At 36.8% G+C, this 24,606-nt stretch overlaps 1 protein-coding gene across 4 annotated transcripts in view; it reads right to left on the reverse strand.

Moving 5' to 3' along the window:
* LOC117435036 (SH3 and multiple ankyrin repeat domains protein 2-like) overlaps positions 1-24,606 on the reverse strand; it is a 158,052-nt gene that overhangs the window by 116,590 nt on the left and 16,856 nt on the right. For all 4 annotated transcript variants that reach the window (XM_059003016.1, XM_059003014.1, XM_059003013.1 and 1 more), the window contains exon 2: positions 3,924-4,152. In XM_059003016.1, coding sequence (XP_058858999.1) covers positions 3,924-4,127 — 204 coding nt within the window. In that variant the 5' untranslated portion in view covers positions 4,128-4,152. The remainder of the gene's footprint in view (positions 1-3,923; positions 4,153-24,606) is intronic.

The raw sequence follows: 24,606 nt of genomic DNA on the forward strand, positions 1-24,606 counted from the left end.
ACTATCACAGTGCAGGTGCATTTATACGGAGACTTGATTACACACAGGTGGATTCTATTTATCATCATTAGTCATTTAGGTCAACATTGGATCATTCAGAGATCCTCACTGAACTTCTGGAGAGAGTTTGCTGCACTGAAAGTAAAGGGGCTGAATAATTTTGCACGCCCAATTTTTCAGTTTTTTATTTGTTAAAAAAGTTTGAAATATCCAATAAATTTCGTTCCACTTCATGATTGTGTCCCACTTGTTGTTGATTCTTCACAAAAAATTACAGTTTCATATCTTTATGTTTGAAGCCTGAAATGTGGCAAAAGGTCGCAAAGTTCAAGGGGGCCGAATACTTTCGCAAGGCACTGTATGTCATGTTTATACACCTTTAAAATATATACTATGTGTATCTGTATTATTCAGTATTCACTAAATAACAATTACAAGCTCTAGTTATTGTCACAAAATCTGATTGGGTTCCTGAATAACAACTGATAAAACTCATTTCAGTATTTGTAAAGAAGTTTAGTGTGGGTAAGCATAATTAGCTGTGGATTATGTTAATGTCGCCCGACAGTTTTACATTGTCCTTGTTTTAATAGGCACTGGCTGGGTGAACAAAAACTAAAAGAAAAATACAAAAAAAATAAATAACTGCAGCTCATTAACTGTGTTTTCTCACATTTCTATTCAGTATTTTTACAGATTAGATGCATTGTGTTTTCAGGCTTGACAAAGGCTATATACCCAAAAGGTTTTTTCTTTTCCACTTGCTCAGCGCGCTTTAAACCTAACATTGTATCTACTGCGGCTTGTGCATAATGTACCCACAATACCCCCTAATGACCTAACCCAGTCTGACTATCATTTACCATACTGAAAAATGTATTAGGAAAACTTAACCATTCCAAAGACGTTGTTCATTCTTGCATAAAACAAAGTGAAGGCAGCATTGGATCTACATTTGAAAGCTTGTCTGTATAAATTATGAATCTTCAACAGTATAATCTATTTGGTTGCCCTCAAATGCATCAAGCAGCTGCTGTAAAAATATGCCCTCCTATATAAATATACATCTATCGTTGTCAACTCATATTACAAGAAATGCTTGCATCTTGACGTATTACAAGCAAAATTAAAAGGTCAATATTTTGTTCTTTCAACTAACTGCCTTAACAAAAAATATTTAAAGGGGGAGTCTTATATGGGCTATTTGTGCACAAAATATCCAGATGCATTTGTAAATAACACACTGCATGTCTGTGCTTGCCCGTATTTGCATGTTCTACAACCGCTGTACTGCAGGTACCTATCTGTCACCATTGCTCTTACATTGCTCTCACACTCATGTAGTGCACTTAAAACCTGGAAGACTGTATAGGAAAGTCAGTGCATAGATTTTAGATTTCCATTGCTAAAACCTGTATGAACACTTTTACAACTTTTGTCACATGTTCTTTTTAAATTGATTTCCTGGTCTATGTGTTTCCCATACCGCACTGTACACTATTATTACTATAACTGTAATATTCATTATAGTTTGATTGGAACAGGTGGTAATGTGTTTACCAGATTTCTGTTCAATCTGTTTTTCACCTGCAAAAACCTATTAAACAATATTTTCACTTGAATAAGCAGAAAGTCTGTCATGAAATGATGCAGTATAACCATATGATTTAATTACAAAATTAAACAATAAATGTTCCCTAACAACTGCTTAAAAATGTAGAAAACTGCACAATCCATTTTAGCTGCAGTATTGCAAGGTTAATTGAAAGTATGTACAGTATGATGAAGAAGAACACAACAGTACAGCTTTAAGCACAGGTTCTTTGTATTTTAGTCTTACAGTCGGCAAACATTCTAATGTTTTAATGTTACACTGTAATGTGTCAGAGAAGACAAGTGGTGTATTTAATCCATATAATTTACTGCATCTTTGTGTTAAGAACAGTTGAGCAGTGGAACTTGAAATATTAGCACAGTTAGGGTTGAATTAGGTTTATTGTTCAGTAATACATTAATTGCTATTCAAAAACTCCTGCAACAGAGTCCCCTGTGTCTTAGCACCACCACTTGAAAGTGAATGCAATGTGAATCGTGCTGTGTTGTCAATCTTGGCCAGGTACCACAGGGAGAACTACACTAGCCTTTGCACTCCTACAGGTTGGGATGAAATTAGTAGAGCACACCCATACTGGTAAGGCACACAACAAGGCCATGCAGAGACTTACAGACTGGGTGTGAGGTCTAGCCTGTGCTTAGGTTACAGAAATGTTTACACGGTGATGTCACTTTATGACTTTGAATTAGAAACCCCATTGTCATGTGCTGATTCACTGATGTTTCAGTGTAACTAACACAATCACAATGCTTTTACATGATGTTGAGTTGTGTCAGAAGGTTTTACGTTTGGAAGTTCAAAAAACATATACTGGCACAATGTTTCTGTGTCTGTAGGAACTTGTGAGGTCTAATTACTCTCAATATATCAGTTCAGATTTATCTCTCATTTCCCTGCTAACTGCTACTGACAGAATACACACACTATTAAGTTACAAACATAATCTAGACAGCTGTGAGTGACAGCCACTGTACATAAACCACTGAAAACCCACTTAGTTTTGAATGATTATAAATCTGAGAATGCATGGCTGCGTGAGTGTTTAAAAACAATTTGAAAATAATCAGATGCTAATCTTTTCAAAGATTCATCATCCGGTCCCTTAATGTTCAGCTGTGCAGCTGGCCTTTCTACACCAATATATCAAGTAATGCTGTTTATTTGTCAATGCCAGATGCATTAGCTGGCAATTAGCATGTGTAATAAATAAATTGAATACGGTTCAAGAGGTAACCCTTTTCGAAATGAGCTAATCATGATGGGCATGCTCAAATACTCTGGGGACTATTCAACTTAACTAAACAGGAGGTAGATCTACATACAGTTAAAGACACAGTTAAGATGCACCTGCTTGTGACAGGAACACCAGTGACCAGTTCTAATCTGGACTACTCTATGAGGCAAACCTCTCCTTCAGTTGCACTTTCTAGATGTGATCTTGGAGAAATTCTTCACAGTAGAAGTTGGGATACCCGAGTTAAAACTACAGTATCTGTTATTCCCAAGTGTAAATGTGTAAATTACAAAAAAAGAAAAACTGTTATACAATGAAACACAAATAAAAACATAAGAACATAAGAAAGTTTACAAACGAGAGGAGGCCATTCAGCCCATCATGCTCGTTTGGTTGTTAGTTGCTTATTGATCCCAGAATCTCATCAAGCAGTTTCTTGAAGGATCCCAGGGTGTCAGCTTCAACAACATTCAACAACAAAACCAAAACCTAAATGATGTATTTATTTATGGTTTTGTAACATTATATTAAATTTTCTAAAATCATTTTTAACCCTCTTTTTGTCACGTATAAGTAATTTCAGAAACATGTTTCATATGATATTAAATGATATTAAAATATTATGATGGCTCAAGCAAATATAGGTTATCAGGAGGCTGTGTGGTCCAGTGGTTAAAGAAAAGGGGCTTGTAACCAGGAGGTCCCCAGTTCAAATCCCACCTCAGCCACTGATTCATTGTGTGACCCTGAGCAAGTCACTTAACCTCCTTGTGCTCTGTCTTTCAGGTGAGACGTTGTTGTAAGTGACTCTGCAGCTGATGCATAGTTCACACGCCCTAGTCTCTGTAAGCTGCCTTGGATAAAGGTGTCTGCTAAATAAACAATAATTAACCACCTCCCTCAGCCTTACTCTCCTATAATATGTGCATGCAGCAAATAGGTATTTTAAAACGCTAGCCTCTGACCTTCTTATCTTCTAACCATGCACATATGGTAGACACTGGTTTACTTGCCCTATCAATACAATGCTTGCTTTGGAGCTGCTATCTGTTCCTTTAGATATCACACTCTTACCGTCTGCTGTAGATCAGGCATGATAATGCGGATGACAAGAGTGTTGTTTTGTATGTCTTCCATTCTGCTGACTGGCTTCTCAGTGGTGGCTTTTATAGTCTCATATATGGTTTCCTCTTTGGAGCTGTCAGATTCTGATTCCATTGAAGAGTCGGAAAAGCTCTGTGCCATCTCATCTTCACTTGATGTTGGACTTCGGGGCATATTCAGCTTATCTGGCTGAATCAAGCTGTTAAGAGAATGAGCAGAAAGAAAATAAACGAGACAGATATTATCACTTTGCAGGAAAAAAACACAACAGAAATAAAAAAAAAAGAAAAGCGCGGATATTTTTTTCACCACCTTCATTTGAAAATGATTTTATGTTTTATATTACTGAAGTATCCTTTGTATTATTAAGTGGCGACTATCAGAAACATTCAAGGTGATAAGACCATTACTGTTGACAGGATATGCACATTCTTGTTTGACTGTCAGTTCTTATTCTGGGACTTAATATTGGATTGGATTTGTAATTTAGCACACAGGTTGCAAGTAATTCAGAAGAGAATTAAACTCACAAAATCACTTGAACAATAAAAACAGACAGAGGCAAACATAAAAATACTGCAGAGTTTTCTGCAGGGCACTTGAACCTCCACCTCTCGATCCTACTTTGATTTCCCACATCACAAAAAACAAGCCCTGAAATAAAACTTATCAAGAAAAAAATCACAGCTTTACGTTCGACTACTGCCGAATGGAAATTGGTTCCCTTGTTCATCTTGCCAAGCGCTTTGAAATACTTCAGTGCATGAACAGCACTACATATAAAGAATTATTAATTTTTTTATCAACTATTAGCTAGATTACATTTGCACAGACAGCAGTCATACTGTAAAAAGGTGACATTATTCCCAATGTTGTACTTCATGTATAAATTAATTTCACTTCTTCAAAAACACCTCACCAAAAAGATTGTCTATGACAATGAGTTATTGAAAGCCTTGCCATGTAATCTGACAGATAAAGGCATCAACATGCCTGAATGTGAAATGAAATATGTGAGAGTGGGTGACCTGAAAGCATGTGCAGGATTGTTTGAGAACTCCACTATAATGTAGTTTTTTTTTTATATAACACAAAATACAAAAAGTAGCATAACCACATGAACACTGTAATCTACAAACTTTTACTTTGTAAAAACAAAACATTCAGCTTTAAAATGATACAACTACTACTCACGTTTACTGTAATTTTCTGGCAGAAATGGGCGAAAATGAATGAGGTCATAATGCAGAACAGTGCAGTTAGCTGTAGAATTGTAGAAAGATCATAGAAATAGGGCATCCGGTCTATTTCAGACAGAACATACAAAATTGTATAAAAACAGAAACAAACAAATTGAGAAAAAAAGCAGCCATTTTATATTCTCCCCAAAAAAGGCTGAAACAGTTCCCAAGTACCCTTTAGCACAGTTTCTCTTGCACTCTCACCTATTAATCAAAGGTATGTTTCTGTTTTTTGATACGAAGAAAAAAAGCAGACATACAGCGTGCTTGAAACCTTTGTGTAACACAGCCAGGGACAACTAAGTGGGTAGCTGCTGATTATGATATCTAAAGCTATTTTATGTAGCTGTCAACAAGTGTGCCAAAAGTAAAATAAATCCCAGTTACTATTTGAGATTCAGCAGTATTAAAAAATACATTTACAGGAGCAGACTCTCAAAGGTAAAGAGAGGCTCAGATTTCAGGTACAGTACGATTCAAATTACTGTATCCAAAGGCATACCCAAGCAAGTACTCCATAGGCTTCAAGTGGGGAGCAGTGTGGAGTAGTGGTTAGGGCTCTGGACTCTTGACCGGAGGGTCGAGGGTTCAATCCCCGGTCTGGGACACTGCTGTTGTACCAAGGTACTTTACCTAGATTGCTCCAGTAAAAACCCAACTGTATAAATGGGTAATTGTATGTAAAAAAAATAATGTGATATCTTGTAACAATTGTAAGTCGCCCTGGATAAGGGCATCTGCTAAGAAATAAATAATAATAATAATAAAAGTATCAAAGGATACATTTGGGGTTAGCCAAACGGTGGCAACCTTCCATCTCAGTTCAGGTGTATCCTCAACAATCTTTACTGAAATAAATGTATAGCTTCCCTTTATAGAGGGTGCACTGTGAATATGTGGCTGGGCAGCCATTGTTTGAAAGCATTACCCCTTCATTGGTTTTCTTTCATTCTGCCAGTTGAGGGAAAATAAATTAAAATCGCATTCTTTACTGGTGAAGCAGGCTGAGGAGGACGCTGCCAGAATATCATACCGAGAACCAAATATTTAGTATGAAAATCTCTCCCAATCTAGCAGTTAGACCAGGGCTTCTCAAACCCCGGATTTTCATTCCAACTGAGCTCTCAATCAATTAAATAAACCCTTAATTGAACTAATAATTTGCTTAGACCTTTTTAATTGTTCTCATCTCTGAAAAGATTTAAAATGTTACAGCTAACTTGAAATCTGCAACTGTTTAAGAGCTGAAAACAAGTAAAAAGGTCCAATTAAGAAAATGATTAGTTCAATTAAGGGTTCAGTATAAGTAATACATTCCTCCCTACTACTGAAGGACAATCCCCTTTTAATTCTGAGACACACATGCAAACGGTCAAATATAATTCCTCAGATTCAGATGGCAGGAGATGTAACCAACCTAGAAGGCAATCTGTCAAAATAGGTCATGCTCTACTACGAAATGGAACCATGGGATATTTAATTTAGTACCTCCACCAGTGCCAACAAAACAGCACCCCACAGTACCCGGTGGTCAATTGAGGTTGCATATTCAGTTACCGATTGGGTCCAACCATGCTTCTTTCTTCTCTCGGACACATTACCCAAGTACCATGCTGGGGTGTAGGAGACTATGGTACTGCAGGTCCAGTCCTAGAGGCAGGGTTCAAGCACCTTGGTGGCTGCGCTAGGGCATAGTTAAATGTATTTTACATGTTAATTACATCACCTTTACTCAGACAGAGATGCTCATGTTTTGAAAAGGGTTTTGCTAAAAGTAAGCAGTAGGGAATTCATGGTAAAATAAAAAATCAAAAGTATAGTATAGAGATCATTTTAAAAAGTTATTTTGAAAGCAAACATACACTAAAAGTATGTGCCTGGAAGCTTTTTGTTTCTTATTTTCAAAAGCTTCCACAACATTTGTATTCCCCACTTCAGAGTCATGGTAAAGACACTGCTCAACTCTACAAAAACCAAACAGCACCTGCATGTACAGTACATAAACTCGATGCAAAAAGAAAATGTGATAAAATAAAACAAAAAATGTAATGAATAAATTCAGAAGCAGAATGTATTGTGTTATTATATTACACCATTGCCTTCTGCAGGTTTACTTGTTTTACGTAGTAAGGTCATTTTTAATTCAACGACACTGATACTAATGAAACTGTGTTTCATGTAGGACAAAAAATGAAGAGATTCAGAAATCAATCATTATTATTTCTACTGCTGTACAAATATGATTATTGAATGTGCTGCATTGTACAGTATACACATGCAGAGGCTGATAATGCTGGCATTACCTCTCGGGTATTGTTTTGTGGATCCACATTTATTAGATATTTATTATTCCAAGTGAAAGATTTCAATAATTTTAACAAGAGAGAATTATCACCACCTCATTTCCGGAGCCTAATCCCAGCTTCTGAATAATACATTATAGTTCTGACTGGAAAGAGCCATGAATGCTGATGTTATCTGACACATTCTCAACTGGCACATTGTCTGTGGGTAATTCAAAAAGCTGATTAGATATTTCAGTCATTCTTAAATATTTAAGTTTTTCTGTTTTTAGAATTCGATTATTATTATTTAAAAAAAAAAAAAACAATGTTAATTAACCCATACATTAATTCCTCACTTCTTTTTGAACAAAATTCGTTTTTTTTTTGTTAGAAAACATAGTTCTTAAGTATTAAAATGTTCTTGGCCAGATTCAGCTAATACATGTGTTTCGGATAACTGCATCGGCAGTCATGACTACCCTAACCACTCACCATTTAAAGGCTGTGTGGTGTGCTGGGGAAGTCATCTGAGCTCATTGCACAGTGAAGACACAAGTTAATGTGGTATTCCAGATGTACCAACTGTTCCTCTTTTCAACCTTCAAAAGGTTTTATATTATATCTGTGTCATGGCAGGCAAGAAAAGTGGGTCATGCTGAATGCTGTATAACCTTAGGGGAAATAACAGACACGAGTTACAGAGTACCACTGTGTAGAAATACTAAAATAAACTTGTGCACTTTTGTGAGAAACATTTAAAACTATAGGTCTTAATCTGAATTGATTGTTTAGATGTGTTATTTTGTGGCAATACAATAAATCTATAACTATACCATGTAAAGAAAAGGATGGTTCGTATTTTTTTACTATCCTGATTGTATGTATGTATGTATGTATTTGTTTTTTCTTTAGGTAATACCGCTGTCACAGGAATCCCAAGGCTTCAATATGGCAAGATAACAAACTGGACAGTAACAAATGAGGAAGCTGTCTTATGTTTCATTCTCTCTTAGCTGGCATTGCAGTAAAAAAAAAAAAAAAAAAAGAAAGAAAAAAAATAACTTATTTCTGTTTTTGTTTTTATATACAGCAAAAAACTCCAAATGTTTGCATACCTTCAACCATGTTGTGAATACATGTATGGTAAATACTGTAGGTGCTGGATGTCAATCAGGGTGCACTTCACAGAAATTCTACGAGGATGGGGTTCTCCCTAGACCACTGAAGTGAGGTGAACATGTCTCTGCCAATCTTACTGTACCTCCCCAAACTGCGGGAGAGCCATTAACAAACCCCAGACAAGATCGACCACTTGTCACAGATAGGATGCCAAACAGCACTCCCCCAACTGCGCACCACACAGTCGTGGCTTTTCCTGGGGAGCCAAATTGTTCTACCGACTGGCTGATATACCCAGACTTTAACTATAGGTTATATAAGTTTACACAGTGCTTTTCCAGGCAACTTCAACGTTGTTCATCTAAACGCAAAGTAACTCACTTGGATAGCCACTTTGACAGCCCATAAATGAAAATGCATAAACCAATTTATTAACATAAGTGTATAACTGTAACTGCTATTCGCAGAGATGTTAGATGTCTTTCAACATGCATGTATCATTTAGGATTGACAGTCTGCTATTACTTAAAGAACCTCTCAACCTGCCAACGTCCATATCAGGACTGTCAAACGGAATGATTAACTAAGTTCCACTGAAATAATGGGAACAGAAGAGTAAGACTTCAAATTAAAATACTTCACCAACTGAGTACTGCACTATAAAGCAGTCAAACCTTGTTTTAGTTTCTAAACTTACCAGCAGGATAAGTACAGGTCTGTTTCTACCAATACACTAGGGTACAGTAGGGTTCTACATATATGCACAGTACACACCAAGTACAGCTTTAAAAATAGCAAATTGTTTTTCAATATCAATGTAATCTTTCCAGCACTAGCACATATTTAAAATTCTACCCCATAACCATATATACCATATACATAGTCACCCAATGCAACCTGACAACAGAATGGAAATGACGCACCTAAAACTCAGTGGGAAAGGGTTAGGTATGATATCTAGCCTCATTATGTCTCCCTAAATGCCATTTCTCCGAGAAAGAAAAATGCTATATCACAAATGTAAGGTCAAATACATTGTGCAATTGGTTTAATGGGGTCATAGGCTTACACGTAGTGCCCCATGTGTTTTACTCTTTTTTCTTTACATATTTAAGAAGGCTTTAAGCCCATGTTGATTTGAGGTTTCCTTTAAAGTAGTTATCCATTTGAAAACCCAGAAGACTCAGAAGACGTCACATTCTATAAAACCTCCTTCGATTTCCTGAACCACTGTGTTTCCCTCAAAGAAATAAGAGTTGTAAGCAAGTCGGTTTCAGCTGCAGTAAAACTGTCATTAAGCTGAAGGCTAAAGCCTGGAACAGAAGGCTAAATAAAACAATTAAGTGACAGCTTTAACTATATTTCTAAACATGTTTTTTATGTATTTATGATATTTGTCAGTATTTAACAACAAACCAAATCCTAATGTTTGTTGTGTAGCGTATGTAACAAATGAATGATTGCATTTTATGAGGTAATAAAGCCTTCTTTTATCAGGTATTGAAAACCAGCATGTCAACACAACAGTATCACTTAAATAAAATTTTTAAAAAAACACACACACAAAAAAAACACTTGCTGTCATAATTCGGGAAAGTGTGGGAGTGTAAAGACAATAAAACTGGATAAATCACATGGTCCTGATTTATTAACATTTGATTTTGACACAAGAAAAGGTCACTCAAACATTTACTGAGAAAAACAGTGACTTACACTATTCATTGACCAACTACAGCCTACTGCCTTATTCATAAGACAAAAACTTTTTGCACGCAGCAGTAGATTTTATAGGGCTGATACAAGCACACAATCTTTGTTGTAATGGTATGTCTAACTACTTTAACTTTAAGTATCATATAAAGACATACAGTACCATATTCATTTTTATTTAAGTTGACATTCACTATCCTTTGGAATTAAAATTTGGCCGTGTGAATGTAAGTGAGCTGCCCTTTCAAAAGTCCTGTTGTTATGTTATTGCAGTTTAAAAATTGTAACCTTTAAATGTTTTGATCTGTTTACGGAATTTAAAACTGGTGTATTTGGTCTATCTTCTGACTAGATTTTCACACACTGCTGTTTCCCTTTTTTACAAAGATGTTTCACAACAAGATGGTGATTTGGATTTAATCAGTTTCTTCAGAATGTTGTGACCTTTGCTGTAAAAGAAAATGTTAATCAAGTGCAGACAAGACACATATAAAGTGAATCTTGAGAAAAAAAAAAGCCATCCTTTTGACATAGATTATTCTGATTTAAATGTCATGAGATCCTTAAGAGGTCCATACAAGTGAAAAGACTGAGTCAGACATGAGTACAAAGCAAGTCACAGTTGGATCACTGTGGATGAAATGTCACAGATAGAGACACAATGTTCATTATCTGTCTGAAAAAAATGCACAAAACGCAGACTTGAGTGACAAGAAATAAAGCAGGCAGCCACTAGATCCTAAGCAAAGAATTTAGGACACGTTTGTGTGTACATATATATTTGTACTGTATATATAGGCCCTTTCTTAGACTGTTCTCATAACTGGCAGTGTATATTATTCATGATTTAGCTCATTCATGCAAATAGACATGGTCAAGCTGATAAAATACCATGTCACATTTATTAATGTGTAGCAAAAAAAAAAAAAAAAAAAGGTTTTGCTTCCCTATTTGCCTTTCACTGACCCAGCAACACTTCAACCGAATAAACAATTTTAATGCACAGTATTGGCTTTCACTTACAGTTCATAATAACCTTAAATGAACCTTGAGTGATGTGATTCATCAGAGAGGGTTTGAACCCTGCAGCAAGAACCTTCCGAGATTCTGGACAGAACACCAAGTAGAAATTACACAAGGTACATTTCACAATACAAAGCTCTGCAGGCTGAACAAACACCTTGAGTAACTGTTTATTTGCAGCTTTATTAAGATTTTTACTGGTCGCTCTTTTATTGTCCTGAGAATCTTTTTTTGGTACTTCATTTGTTTCTTAATTCATGATATGCATATACGCCACCCGCTCGATATATCTCGGGGGTCGGGTCCTATACAAATCCGCTATATATCGAGGGCCGCGATATAGCAAGAGACCCATAGAAAAACAAATAGGCTAACAAATACTGTACAGCCACTCCCTCGTTTTATCAGGGGCATCAGGGTGCAATATAAATCCTCCACGCTACCCGCTTTTTCTCATGTTTCGTATAAAAAGCAGCACATTGTTTAATTTGTACAGCAGAGGGTAATTGCTTCTCAATAAACTTCAGTCTCCAATTAATTTCATGAGTCTTCCTCCCCTTTCTCAAATGGACAAACCCGCTGCATTGAAAGAATCCATTCCCAATACAGGAGGCTTATTGCTAGGGAGCTGACGTCACTGCCTTGTGGTTTTTGTTAGGTACATTGCTGCCACACGTGAACACCTTGTTGGCTAAATAAAAACTGCTTTTTGTATATTGTTGTTTGTGATGTGCAGTACGAAATAAAACTAACAGTAATTTTAAGTGCCTATGTATATTGCAGCTAAGACATACGCAGTTAGACAGTAAAAATGGGGAGCCAATTCCAGGACCGCGATATATCCGAATCCGCAGTATAGCGAGGGGCGATATAATAATGAGGGGCGGGTGTATTTATAATACAACACTACTGCTTGGTACCTTTGCCAGGGATGGGAAATAAGACTCCCATTGCATAGTAGTTTGATCCATTCCTGGTTTTACTATGAGTTTAACAAGACACATCTGAGCTTGTTACCCATCAAGCTGGTAGTAAAACCTGTAGCAACTGCTATGCCACAGGAATCTTATTTCTATCCCAGCTTGCCATAGTTAAATGGTCTAATTGCAGTTGATTAGTTTCCAGGAAACAGCTATGACCACAAATACGAGTTGCTTGATTCAGCAGAAGATTGGTGGAAGGAAGGCAGTATTGAGCTGTTGAGGGGCAAACGTTATAGACAAGTTGTCAGTAGCAACGGCATGATGACTCCAAAAGAGGTCATACTGATTTTTAAAAAGGGCACACTGAATGGATGTCAGAACTTATTACAAAGTCTTTTCTTCACTAAACATGCTAATGTCATTGACAGTAATGTAACTGAAAGTTAATTAGGTATTTCATGAAGTGCTAACTGTACATTCAAGACAGTTAAATGACATGGCATATTTAGGGAACCACTGTTTTTTTTTTGGTTTTTTTTCATTATGTTTTCATGCTGTATCAAATAAAAATAATAGAGGTCCCCTCAACCAATCCAACAGTCTTTATAAAAACAAGAAAGTGGAGAGAATAAGGGGCATCCTTTCACTAATGAGAAGACTGGCCTTTCAGTTTTTGAACCTGGATTGCTTGTGGACTGGAACCAAAAGCACACCACAATTTAAATAATTGGCCCCCAATGGCTGCTCAGAGACGTGAGATGAAAAGCATGAATTCGAGTGAAGCTAATGCACTGACGGGAGTGTAAGAACCAGGTCTGGGGGAGCAGGTGGATGGATGGCATTTTTCAGATGCACAAAATGTTCCCCTCAATTATGAGGGATAGAAAATAAAGGCCTTATATAAAAGGCTCCCTACCATTTTTTTAATGCAAAAGGCTTTTTTTCAGGGTTATTATCCAAACCCAAGTGTAATCCACATGGAAACAAAAACAGTAGCTCACCTCTAGAGGGTAATATCAAAACCCACAACAATCGCAGAGCGAAAGGACTACCCTAACACTGATAATGTGAAAACCTTATCTCTCTAGCAACAACGGATTAAGTCGAGTTTCAACTCTCCAGTGTCTACAGCCAAATAATAAAGTTTTAAGGATCCAAGTTTCACTTTTTTTATTTTGCAACTTGATTGCCTAGCAACACAATAGCTATGGATGTTCCACTTCCTATTATTAAACTGTTGAAAAAAACGTAAATTAAATAGTCTAGTTTAGGGATTTGCAGTATCCATACAAATCTAATTTAAGAGTACATGTAAAAAAATAGTAAGAGAAAGGTGCAATTTCCTAAAGTGAGTATATAGCAGAATTGTGTGACAATCCTAACAATTGCATACAAAAAAATAAAGTTTCCATATTTACTACCTAGTTGGTTACTGGCATTTCAAGTCATCATTAATAGACAACAAATAATTCAAACCGGACAGAAGCTATAAACTGCGATGAACAAACATCTGCTACCCTTTGCAGTAACCATGCAGGCTTTCCACTCAGCGATCTATTATCAGAGAGACAGCTCACCTCCACTTGATTTTGCACGTTCAATTACTGTATGACCAGACCACTAATTCACCCTTGAAATTTTAGAAAAACTCATTCTAATGAATTGTAACAGCCAGTACCTTCCACGAATATTTCTCTTCAGCTGAGGAATTATTTTTGAGCAGGTAACTTAAAAAAAGGAGCATAGGAAAGAGTATAAGTGCAGTAACAACACAAACAAAAATATGAAAGTGCTGCTACACAAGATGAAGTGTTCTCTGAAAAACATCTTTATGAACCATCGGGAAAAAAAAAAAAAAAAAAAAAAAACACATGTGCGATTTCAGCAGAGAACTGTTTCCGCAGACAGAGAAGTGTTCATACGATTTTTATCATGAAACTTAGAACACTATCTCAAAATAATATCTTGTGGTCAAATGGTTCTTTGTCTGAATGCTTCTAAACCATCAACTTATTAAACAAAACAAAAAAATCTCTAGATACTGAACCAATGTTACACTTGTAGGGGTTCTCCCCACAGAAAATACTACAGGTACTCAAGACTAAAATAAAAGGTTATAATAAGTGTTCTTAATGGACGCCACTGATGTTTTTTAGTTGTTTTATTTTTTTTTAGCTATTGACTGCATTCATCTACTGAATATAATATGCCTGCATTATACCAGATTGGGAATTATAGTGTTTGTTGAAACAATTGGTCCATAGTAAACATTATTATTATTATTATTATTTATTTCTTAGCAGACGCCCTTACCCAGGGCGATTTACAGTTGTATACAAAAAATACATATAAAGAATTACAGTACAATTAAGAGCAAAATACAAAATACAATGACTTCAGTCCTAATAAGAGCAAATACTAAACACAGTACGATTTGATATCGGGGCAGTTCAAGAGCAGATAACAGTGTTGATAGTATAGGGCAGCAGTGTGGAGTAGTGGTTAGGGCTGTGGACTCTTGACCGGAGGGTCGTGGGTTCAATCCCCGGTGGAGACACTGCTGCTGTACTCTTGAGCAAGGTACTTTACCTAGATTGCTCCAGTAAACACCAAACTGTATAAATGGGTAATTGTATGTAAAATAATGTGATATCTGTATAATGTGAAGTAATGTATAATGTGATATCTTATAACAATTGTAAGTCGCCCTGGATAAGGGCGTCTGCTAAGAAATAAATAATAATAATAATAATAGTTACATCAGGGTTAGATACGAGTGCAAGTGAAATACAAAATACTACACATTGAGTTCAGTGCAGGATTAAATACAGTAAAATAGGGAGCAGATAAGTGCAAGTTAAAGTGCATTAAAGGCAGAGTGCTATATTGTCCAGAAGGGAAGAGTTGAGTTTTACAGGTGTTGTCTTAAGAGGTGTGTCTTGAGGAGGCGCAGGACGGTGGTCAGGGACTGGGCAGTCCTGACACCCATAGGAAGGTCATTCCACCACTGCGTGGTGAGGGTGGAGAAGGAGCAGGCTCTGGAGGCAGGGGAGCGTTGAGAGAGGGTGAGGTGTGGAGGTTGAGCCACGCCAGGTTACCTGGTAGGGGCGGTCTGAGAGGTAGGAGAACCAGGCCAGAGCAGTGCCAGAGATTCCCAAGTCAGCGAGAGAGGATAGGAGAATAGAGTAATCGACAGTGTCAAAGGCAGCAGAGAGATAAAGGAGAATTAGGACAGAGGAGAGAGAGGCAGCAAACACACACATAACCCAAGGCTTGTCTTGATTAGACATGACTCAGCGTGCACTCATTAAGAAACATACAATATAATTAGATACAACATAGCTTGTGAAGGCTCACTTTGCTCTCAGGCAACAAAATAACAATTTCCATCTTCAGCTCTAGCTACTGCATTGTAGTGACTCTGATAAGAGTGCATTATACTGACCTGTTTGTTTAGATAAAGGCAGCTTTAGCTCTTTCTTCACTCCTTAAAGTATGCAAAGTTTCTAGCATGGAGAGTAGGATTAAAAAGTGAACAGACTAACCCCATTAATCACTGCAGCAAAGTGACTTAGCTTAAAATAGTAAACTTGTCTTCTTCTGAAGGCTTGTCTCTTTATTACATTAAACTCAGCACCACAGGAGGATGTCGAAAAAATGAGAACAAAACCAACCCCACTGAACAGGCAAGGGTTAGATCCATCAAGTGAATGTCAGACCTAGAGACAAAGAGCTGTCAAATTCAATCTATAGTACTGTGTGTCATTTGGTTGTCTTGTTGTAACATCATTTATCATAATTATTGGCATGTAAAAAAAAAAAAAAAATTAAACTCTATAAAAAAAAAATGCTGTTGTGTTTCAAGTTTATATTTATTTATTTAAAATATTTTTCCAGGAATTATAAAATGTAGCTGTGACATACTGGTTACTGGGAGGCAGCAGAGTATTCTGGTTGTAGTGTATACATTATAATACGGTAATTCCATGAGAAATGGACCAATGATCCCCACCTCACGCCTTCTTCTGATATCTCATATGGAAGTACCTAGAAGTGTTTTTTGAGTTATGAGTTTTGAGTTGGATGAAAATGAGCACTGAAAAGGTGCCATGTTTGAGAGGTCACAGCTTTCAAAGCATTCAAGATATCTTCTTGATTCTCACTCTCCCCACAGAACTACTCTTCTATGTCAACAAATTACCTATTGGTGACTGTGGCTTAATAAAATAGGTAAATGTAGACAAAAGTGCAACAACGTCAATAGACATGCCATATTGTACTTGCAAGAACTGAACCACTGTAGCATGGAATTCTGAGAGCATTTCCGTGTTCTGTGTACTGTGGAATTTACACCCCTCAACAAGTAGCAACACTTGAAAAGTTTTAATGTTTACTGGAAACGCATCTCTTCTTTCCTGACAAGTAGCACTTGGTGGTGATTGCTATTGGTTTTAAAATCTAAAGCTTATGGAGCACAATGCTACCTTAAAGGTAATTTTGACTGTAATTTGTAGTATGCAGAATTCTAAATGGGGGTGGTCAATTAAAGTGTGGTGCTTAAACACAGGATCGAAACGCAGCTTAACGGAAGTATGTACAGCAACTAAAGTAAATAAATACATAAATATCTTGTTTTTTGTTCATGGAATGTTATTCTGCATTACTGCAGTTGCTTAAAGCACTAGACCATTTCCCCTGGACGTTTTCATTGATAAATTACAAATGGTAGAGCCTGAAACCTTGGATAATCGTTTTCTTCTATATGCTCCCAGTTGGGTTTTACAAAAATTGTTCTGCTACATTTATGAATAAGATATTGATCTAAACCTTTCTAAACACTCAACAGAATCTAAAACAGCAAAGAAAATACTTATTTGATTAACTAAGTAAGGCATTGTAAAGGAATCAATCAAAACAGAAGGAACTTTTTAAAATATATATTTTTTTGTCGTATTTGTAAGACAAAAATTACAGCTATCCTGACATTTGATAAAGAGGATGAATGAATCTATTCAATGTCATTCTTCTATTCAAACCTGGTAATCATCTGGTACTCAGGGTATCACATCTGGAGGATACACTTCACACACAAAGTCAACTCATCATGTATACAGTATGTATTTAACATATATTAATGCCAGCAATCTGTGCAACGTTTTGCTAAGTGTCTCGATGGATGTAGAACCTATTAGTGCTGTGTTCGAAGGTTTGTTCGCTAGCCAGGGATTCGAAGGTTGTTTTAAACCTTCGAAGATTCGTCAGGCGCCAATGACGCACTGTTTTTTTTTTGTTTGTTTTTTCCTGTTAACAGAAACTGTTTGATAATATATGAATACTATAAATATATTAAATGTCATTCACATTCAAAATTCGATCTTTTGATTTGTATAATGCACATTACGTAAACAAAAGTTGTTGAATTAAAACAACCAAATCGTTATTAGGGTTGCCACCCGTTCTGGTTTTGCCTGGATTGTTCTCTTTTTGATGCAGCTGTCTTGGGAAATCTGTAAGACTTCCAGGGACATTAAATGTCATCAAAGTATATGATTTATTTATTTTTTTTGTACGAAATGACTTTGCGGTCCCGGTTTTTTGTAAATCAGAGGTGGGAACCCTAATTGTTATACGTAGCAACTCTATTTGGTGTCGCTGCCGTGTATGGAGCTGGGTATAGTATCCAAAGAACTGGGGGGGGGGGGGGGGGGGGGTACGGTTGTAATGCTTCAGTAAAGTATGTATCTAGTGTACAAGACAGTGTAAAAGAAGTACTAGAATATGTTTGAAACATACAAAATAACACTAATAATTTTAGTTTAGAAAACTCAGCACCGTCCATCCCTCCCCCTCCAGCTCGTGTTATCCAGAAGCAAACCTTTAATTTCTTCATTCGCCATCTCGACAGCAAAGCGTCGTATAGAGTAAGCTGTATTGAAAGAAATGTCTCTCAACTCCTCCGCTGTTTGGGATTTTTTTGTTAAATGCCCAGACGACTTTCATTGGTGACTTCCTCAAGATAACAACACCTATATTTTACAAAGTACATTAAACCACTTTGCTGTAAATGCCTGCAGCTTAAGCTCTTATTAATTAAATATGTAATAACAATAATAATAATAATAATTATAAAAACCTGTACTTACAAAATCTGTAGATGATAGGCAGTCACTTGAACACAAACAACTTCATATCAGCTTCCTGTCAAAATTAAAACAAGGAAAACTAAAACAGAAAGAAAGGGGTCATTAAACTATAGCCAAACCACTGACAAGTAGACTTCCTTTTCTGTAAATATGGGTATACATTGAGCAGTATTTATGACATACTCTCAAGAGCAAAACCTACACTTCAAATTTCATTAAACTATAATCTGGTGCTGCTTGTCTCTCCACCCATACAATTAAATCCTGAGGAGAAGGAAGGAACTCCAGTGATGTGCTGATCTACTGGGGTTGTCTTGGAAACCTGGGTACTGAAGCATGAATTATTGGTCACTGCTAGGGTTAATAGGCCCAATAACTGTGTTTAGAAGGGGATATAGAGAAAGAATCAACACCAGTTACATAAACTTAATTCACCATTAAGGCACCAGCTTCTTTTTACAATTGAATTTACGTAAACATTTAGGCATCCATCAAACTACCCATTCAACATAATCTGCCAATTTTGCTGAATTTCTGACAGCCTGTCATTGACAAACAGTGTAGTTTTAAACGATCTTGAATGCGATGCAGTAAAGTATAGCACTAACTATAATACAATTTACAATTGCACGTTTTTCACCAAACTGAATGTACAAATCAAAACAGTCCTACTCTTGCCGTGGAGTTCAGTTAAGCAGTAATGTCCATAGCAATGGTCATTAATTGTGTTTTTTGGTAACATTCAGGTCCCTTGGGCCACTTGAAACGTATGTTGCCGTTTGGAGCGAGTTTCCAAATTCTAGAGTTCTGTGAGATTTTAGTTGGCATCTACTGTATCAGTGGGATAACGACTGCACTACTGGGAACCTGATTGGCTGTGGGGTTTATTATAGGCAAGTGAAGTTATGCGCTCAGCCACCACCCCCCAAATACCCTCCACCCAACAATAGTTCAAGATAAAATAGTACAACTGCTGTACATCAGAAAACATGCACTGTAGGTTACTAGAGCAATGTGTCACCACAATTTAAAAAGACCCAAAAACAGTGTTTCATTATGCCTTCAAAAACCTCTTTCATACGATGCTGTTAAGATCATACACCCCTCGTTTTGTATTCATGTTTTGTCAAGGAAAGTACATAACAGAAAGTTAATATTTTATGTTTTAAAACATTAGCAGACGTCAAAATACAGCCTGTCAACAGAATGTAAGACTAAGTGGTTAAATGACATTGTATTCATTACAATAGACTAGCTGCATTGGAAGACTATTCATATTGACCTACTGTGGCAAAGCTCACATGGTCCATATCCATGTGATGTATAAACATTAACATGTTTTAAATGAAAGAGATTTGTGTAAAAAAAGAAATGCATGTTTTTAATCATTCGCTTGAATATACAGTCCTCATGAGAAACCACCAAGTGGGTGGTTTCTAATGAGAACTGTATATTGAAACGAATGCAAGAACACCTGAAACATGGATTTTAGTAGTGTAGTTAAGTTAAACCAACTGTATATTTACAATTTAAGAGTCTACAAAAGATAATGTAAGACAATTCAGCACACTACAAAATCAGCACACTCTAAATGAAGGTTGCATTACTCAGAAGACGAGTTGCCCCCCCCCCCACATATATATATAATGTACAAACTACAGGAAACTTTATTTTGTAAGACCCATATTGAGCAATTTGTTTTTGATCGATGAAAATCTATTCTTGACTGCTGGAAATCCCCACTGATGTTTGAAATTAATCTGCTGTTGTGGACAATATGCTTCTTATTGTACACATACTGTACATCTCTACTGTACACCTAATTCGAATGAACAGAAACATTTTTAACATTTGGGAGTGCAGATGTTCCTGGGGCCATAAAGCTACAATGTGCCTTACAAACAGCACTGTCATCTGAACAGAAGGAACCTTTTAAAAACAAGGAGCATGCCACATTGAATCAGCTGCAACCATATTAGAGTATTAACCTCACTGTCGGCAGTGTTATGCCAGCTCAGAGCTGGAGCCAGTACAGGAATAACAGCAGATAGACCAAGAGGATAAAAGATCAGAAGTCAACAGTCACAGCCTGAAGGACAAAACAGAAAATGAAGCTAAAGTCTTATAGCCAACAGAGATTCCACTATGTAACACAATTTTTGTTCCTGGGTGGTAAGTGTTATTTCCTAATTGCTTATGCCTCAAAAGTATAGATAATGGCTATTATTCCCCACAAACTTTGCTTTTGTGACCAGGACAGTGATATTTTGAAATTTACCTATTTCCAATGAGAAAATGGTCGAATTTGTGTCTTTTTGTTCACATAAAGTCAGAAAAAAACAACATATGAATCCAAATTAACATGTATTTATACTAAAGTAATACAAAAATGACTACAAAAGATTTAGAAGTGAGTAGTTTTTTGAGATTTACGATTATACTGTAAATCACTTTCACGAATCAGCCCCCAAATGTAGTCTACCATCATGTTCTCGTTATACTGTCCTTGGTAGCGGCGTTCAAAGTCCAGTATATCCTGGTGGAAGCGCTCGCCTTGCTCCTCTGAGTACGCTCCCATGTTCTCCTTGAATTTATCAAGATGAGCATCAAGCATATGGACTTTGAGGGACATCCTACAGCCCATTGTGCCGTAGTTCTTCACCAGAGTCTCAACCAGACCAAGATCTCTAATCAAGTCGTTGAGGTCTTTTTGGTTGGGGTAGTATGGGTTTCTCTCCTCAGCTCCACCTCTGAAATTGTCATCTGGATCTACAACGTCTTCCTCGCTCTCTGACTTGCTGCTCTCGTCTAAAGACGGCTGCTCTCTCTCCGGAGGAGTGGGTACGGGGAGCTTATGGCAGTGTGGCACCGGGGCGATGGATGAAGGAAGGTCCGGATACGTGATAGCAGGTGCATTCTTGCCAGTCCGACGTTTGGAAGGGTCCACCATGCAGAAGTAGCAGTTGCTTGAGTGGTCAGTGGGTTCCCGCCAAATTCTTGGGATAGCGAACTTCATGGCTCTCTTTTCCCCTCTGTACCATCCTACAAAAATACATTTATTTCACCCATGACTAATGTGTAAGAGATTCTCGCAACATTTTTCATATATGATATATTTTTTCAATAACATAATTTTAAAAAACATTTTAAAATTAAAAACTTTTACAATTTTAAAAATTTTAACAAATTTTATAACATAAAATTCTGAGCAACAATTGTCCATCTTACCTTCCAGAGTTTTTTTGCAGTGCTCGCAGGTGAAATGAGGTGCCCAGGGTTTGTCTTGATCCCCGACAGGCATGCCGAAATATGCCTTGTAGGCCTCACACATCTTAGCAGATGCTTCCACGGAGTACTTTTTCGCTCTTGTCTTGATAAATTGGCCGCAGACATAGCAAAATGCGTCTGCCGGATGCTTGCAGCCTCTTGATGCCATCTGAGAAAAATGCAGATATGTATCCACTTAGGCAGCTGGAACTAAACTGAACTGGTGGGCTTAAGGCCCCTGTATGTATACTACTATTTATATTACTGGAAAGTTCTAGAAAGTTCTAGAAGTTACTCCAAGTTTACTCAGCACTGAATCTATCTGGAATGTTCTGGAAAATAGGTACATTTCAAAATATCACTGTCCTGGTCACAAAAGCAAAGTTTGTGAGGAATAATAGCCATTTTCTATACTTTTGAGGCATAAGCAATTAGGAAATAACACTTACTACCCAGGAACAAAAAAAAAAAAAAGAATTGTTATACGGTGTTCTCAGCACAGTTTTGCCAGGAATAACCTGTACTGTATATCTCTTGTAAAAGTTTACTAAAGTATACATTAGCAAATCCACAGCAAACTATAGTAAGAGCATAGTAAGTGTAGTGGTTAAGCACAGCCAGCCATGGCAAATAACAAAATGTGGTAAAGAATTTTAAAAACCATAGTAAAGCACAGTAAAGACACATTATATGATTAGTTTAATGATGTGGATGGGAATGTGGCATTACGCTTATTTATTTTAAGAACAATACGTAGTGTTGCTTACTTGGGAAACAATCCATGGATATCTGCTATAGAATAATATGGTCTGCTCTAAATAAATGTTAAGAAAATATGAAAAGCAATTTCGATGAAGCAATACTAATATTATAAAGGGAGGATACTGCCCCTGAAGTAATAAATACGGTTCAGATTATCAATCTGCTTATCTACCTACATCCTTAGAGTTATTCTTTCTAATTATGCAGTTGAAGCAAATTAACTTATTTCACACACATACACACACGCACACACACACACGTTTTTGGATCTTGCCATTACAGAAGTATAAAAATGAACATATTTCTGAATAGCAAGTACTGGCTGTTACATTAAAAACAAACATCTTAATTATAGACAGTTGTCAGTAATTAAAATTCCAGCTGCCTTTCTTAATTCTTATTGCATCGTTCTTTGGCATATGGTGTTGTCTTCTGCTTAACCAGAGAAAGAGTAATAGCTTCATTCAGCCTGTAACTGTATATTATTCATGCTGTAATGTTTATAAATCATCAAGTCAGGAAGATATGAAGGAAGAAGTGTCACTTTTAGACAGGCCCTCCCTAAAGACGTCTAAATCCTATTTTCAGAAAGGTCCTTCTCTGGGTGGTGTGGCAGAAGCTTCTGTTTTGATTATTTCCCTCACCTTCATCCCAGTGAGTTTCTTCATTTTTCATTTTAAAATGTTCTGTCGCATGTAGAATAGGAGTTTCAACTGGAGCTCTTTACATACCACCATTTTTTTTTACTTCCAGTATTTCTGGATTTTATCTGCTTTACATTATTTAGATTGCACTTAAATCCAGCATGCTTACAAACGACACACTGCCGCTGAATGAGCTGTACAGTTTTAGTAATTGCATACATTTTTTTTTCAATCCAGAGCACGTTTCAAATAATACAGTAGCTGTATGTTCCTAGAGGGCACGTAGAGTGAGTCTCTGATTTATCCGTTATGAAGACTATCTCCACGTAGTTTTTATTTAAGTATATTAATGTGTGACTGGCCTTTCAAAATGTTGCATCTCCATTTGTCTTCATTTTCAGAGTTCTGTTACAAGGACCTTGAGATTAACTTTGATCTCCCTTACAGCATTTCTACAAAGGCCTATTCTCCCCAAATCATTGCATTTCTGTGATCCATAGATGAGCAGAGTGTGCATTCAGTCTCTGTCTCTGAACACCGGTACCTGCCAGAATGCTTCAAAAAGTAAATTACATTTGAGAATGCCTGTTAAAAGAATAGATATACTGAGTACAGCAACTTCAAAAACGGTTGGAAAGTATACATTTTTTTTCCTAGTTAATGCTGAGGCAGAAGGAAGAAATGCTAGTCCATAACTTCAGATCAATAAGGTATCTTTAGCAACATGTCTACCTTTATACTTTAAATCCCCCGGCTTTGAAAAAAGGTGTGGTTAAGTGCAAAATGACATGTTTGTTTTACAAATACGATTTTCCTTGGGTTTTACAGTAAAGGCGATTATCAAATCCTTACGAGACCATGCTGCATGATCTTGAAATAGCATTTATTTTACTTTAGTGCAGCTGGTGAATCTCTGTTATGTCCCTGATGACTTCATTAATTTGAACTCAACTCCTTGTAACATCATTGTCGCAAAGCTTCTGTGAAAAGTCCCGTCCCCCCCAGGGGAAGCAATAGAGGGACCTACCATGATCCAAACTTCTATCAAAGTGCACTGTATCAAAGAACTTCAAGTGAGACCCCAAAAACAATATTAATTGCATGCTGAGACAGCATCTACAGTATTAATCACTCCAGTGGCAGGTCAGGACGCAGAGCCTAAACCTGCCAAGCTACCAAGGAAGAAAAAAGTACTTTAAGGTTAATGATCACACCTGAGAATTTTGATTCATTGTATGGGATGTTTTAATATATATATATATATATTGCCAACTTTTATCCTCATCATATCCATGAGATTACCAGAATACAAAGACATCAATTCAACAATTTATTCTGTGACACCTTTAGTGATGTACTGTAGCACAATTACTTGTGCAAACTGTCTTTTCATTCAGTGTGAAAGATACCCCCTTTTGCAGCTCACCAAAATAGCAACAATAAGCTAGTTCCTTTAATTCCCTTGGGTACAGTAGCAGAGAACATGAAAAATGAGTGACCCAGATTCTTGATTGCTACTGGGGATGTGGCAAAGGC

The sequence above is a fragment of the Acipenser ruthenus genome, chromosome 28, assembly GCF_902713425.1.
Source record: "Acipenser ruthenus chromosome 28, fAciRut3.2 maternal haplotype, whole genome shotgun sequence".
In the NCBI taxonomy this organism is placed as follows: domain Eukaryota; kingdom Metazoa; phylum Chordata; class Actinopteri; order Acipenseriformes; family Acipenseridae; genus Acipenser; species Acipenser ruthenus.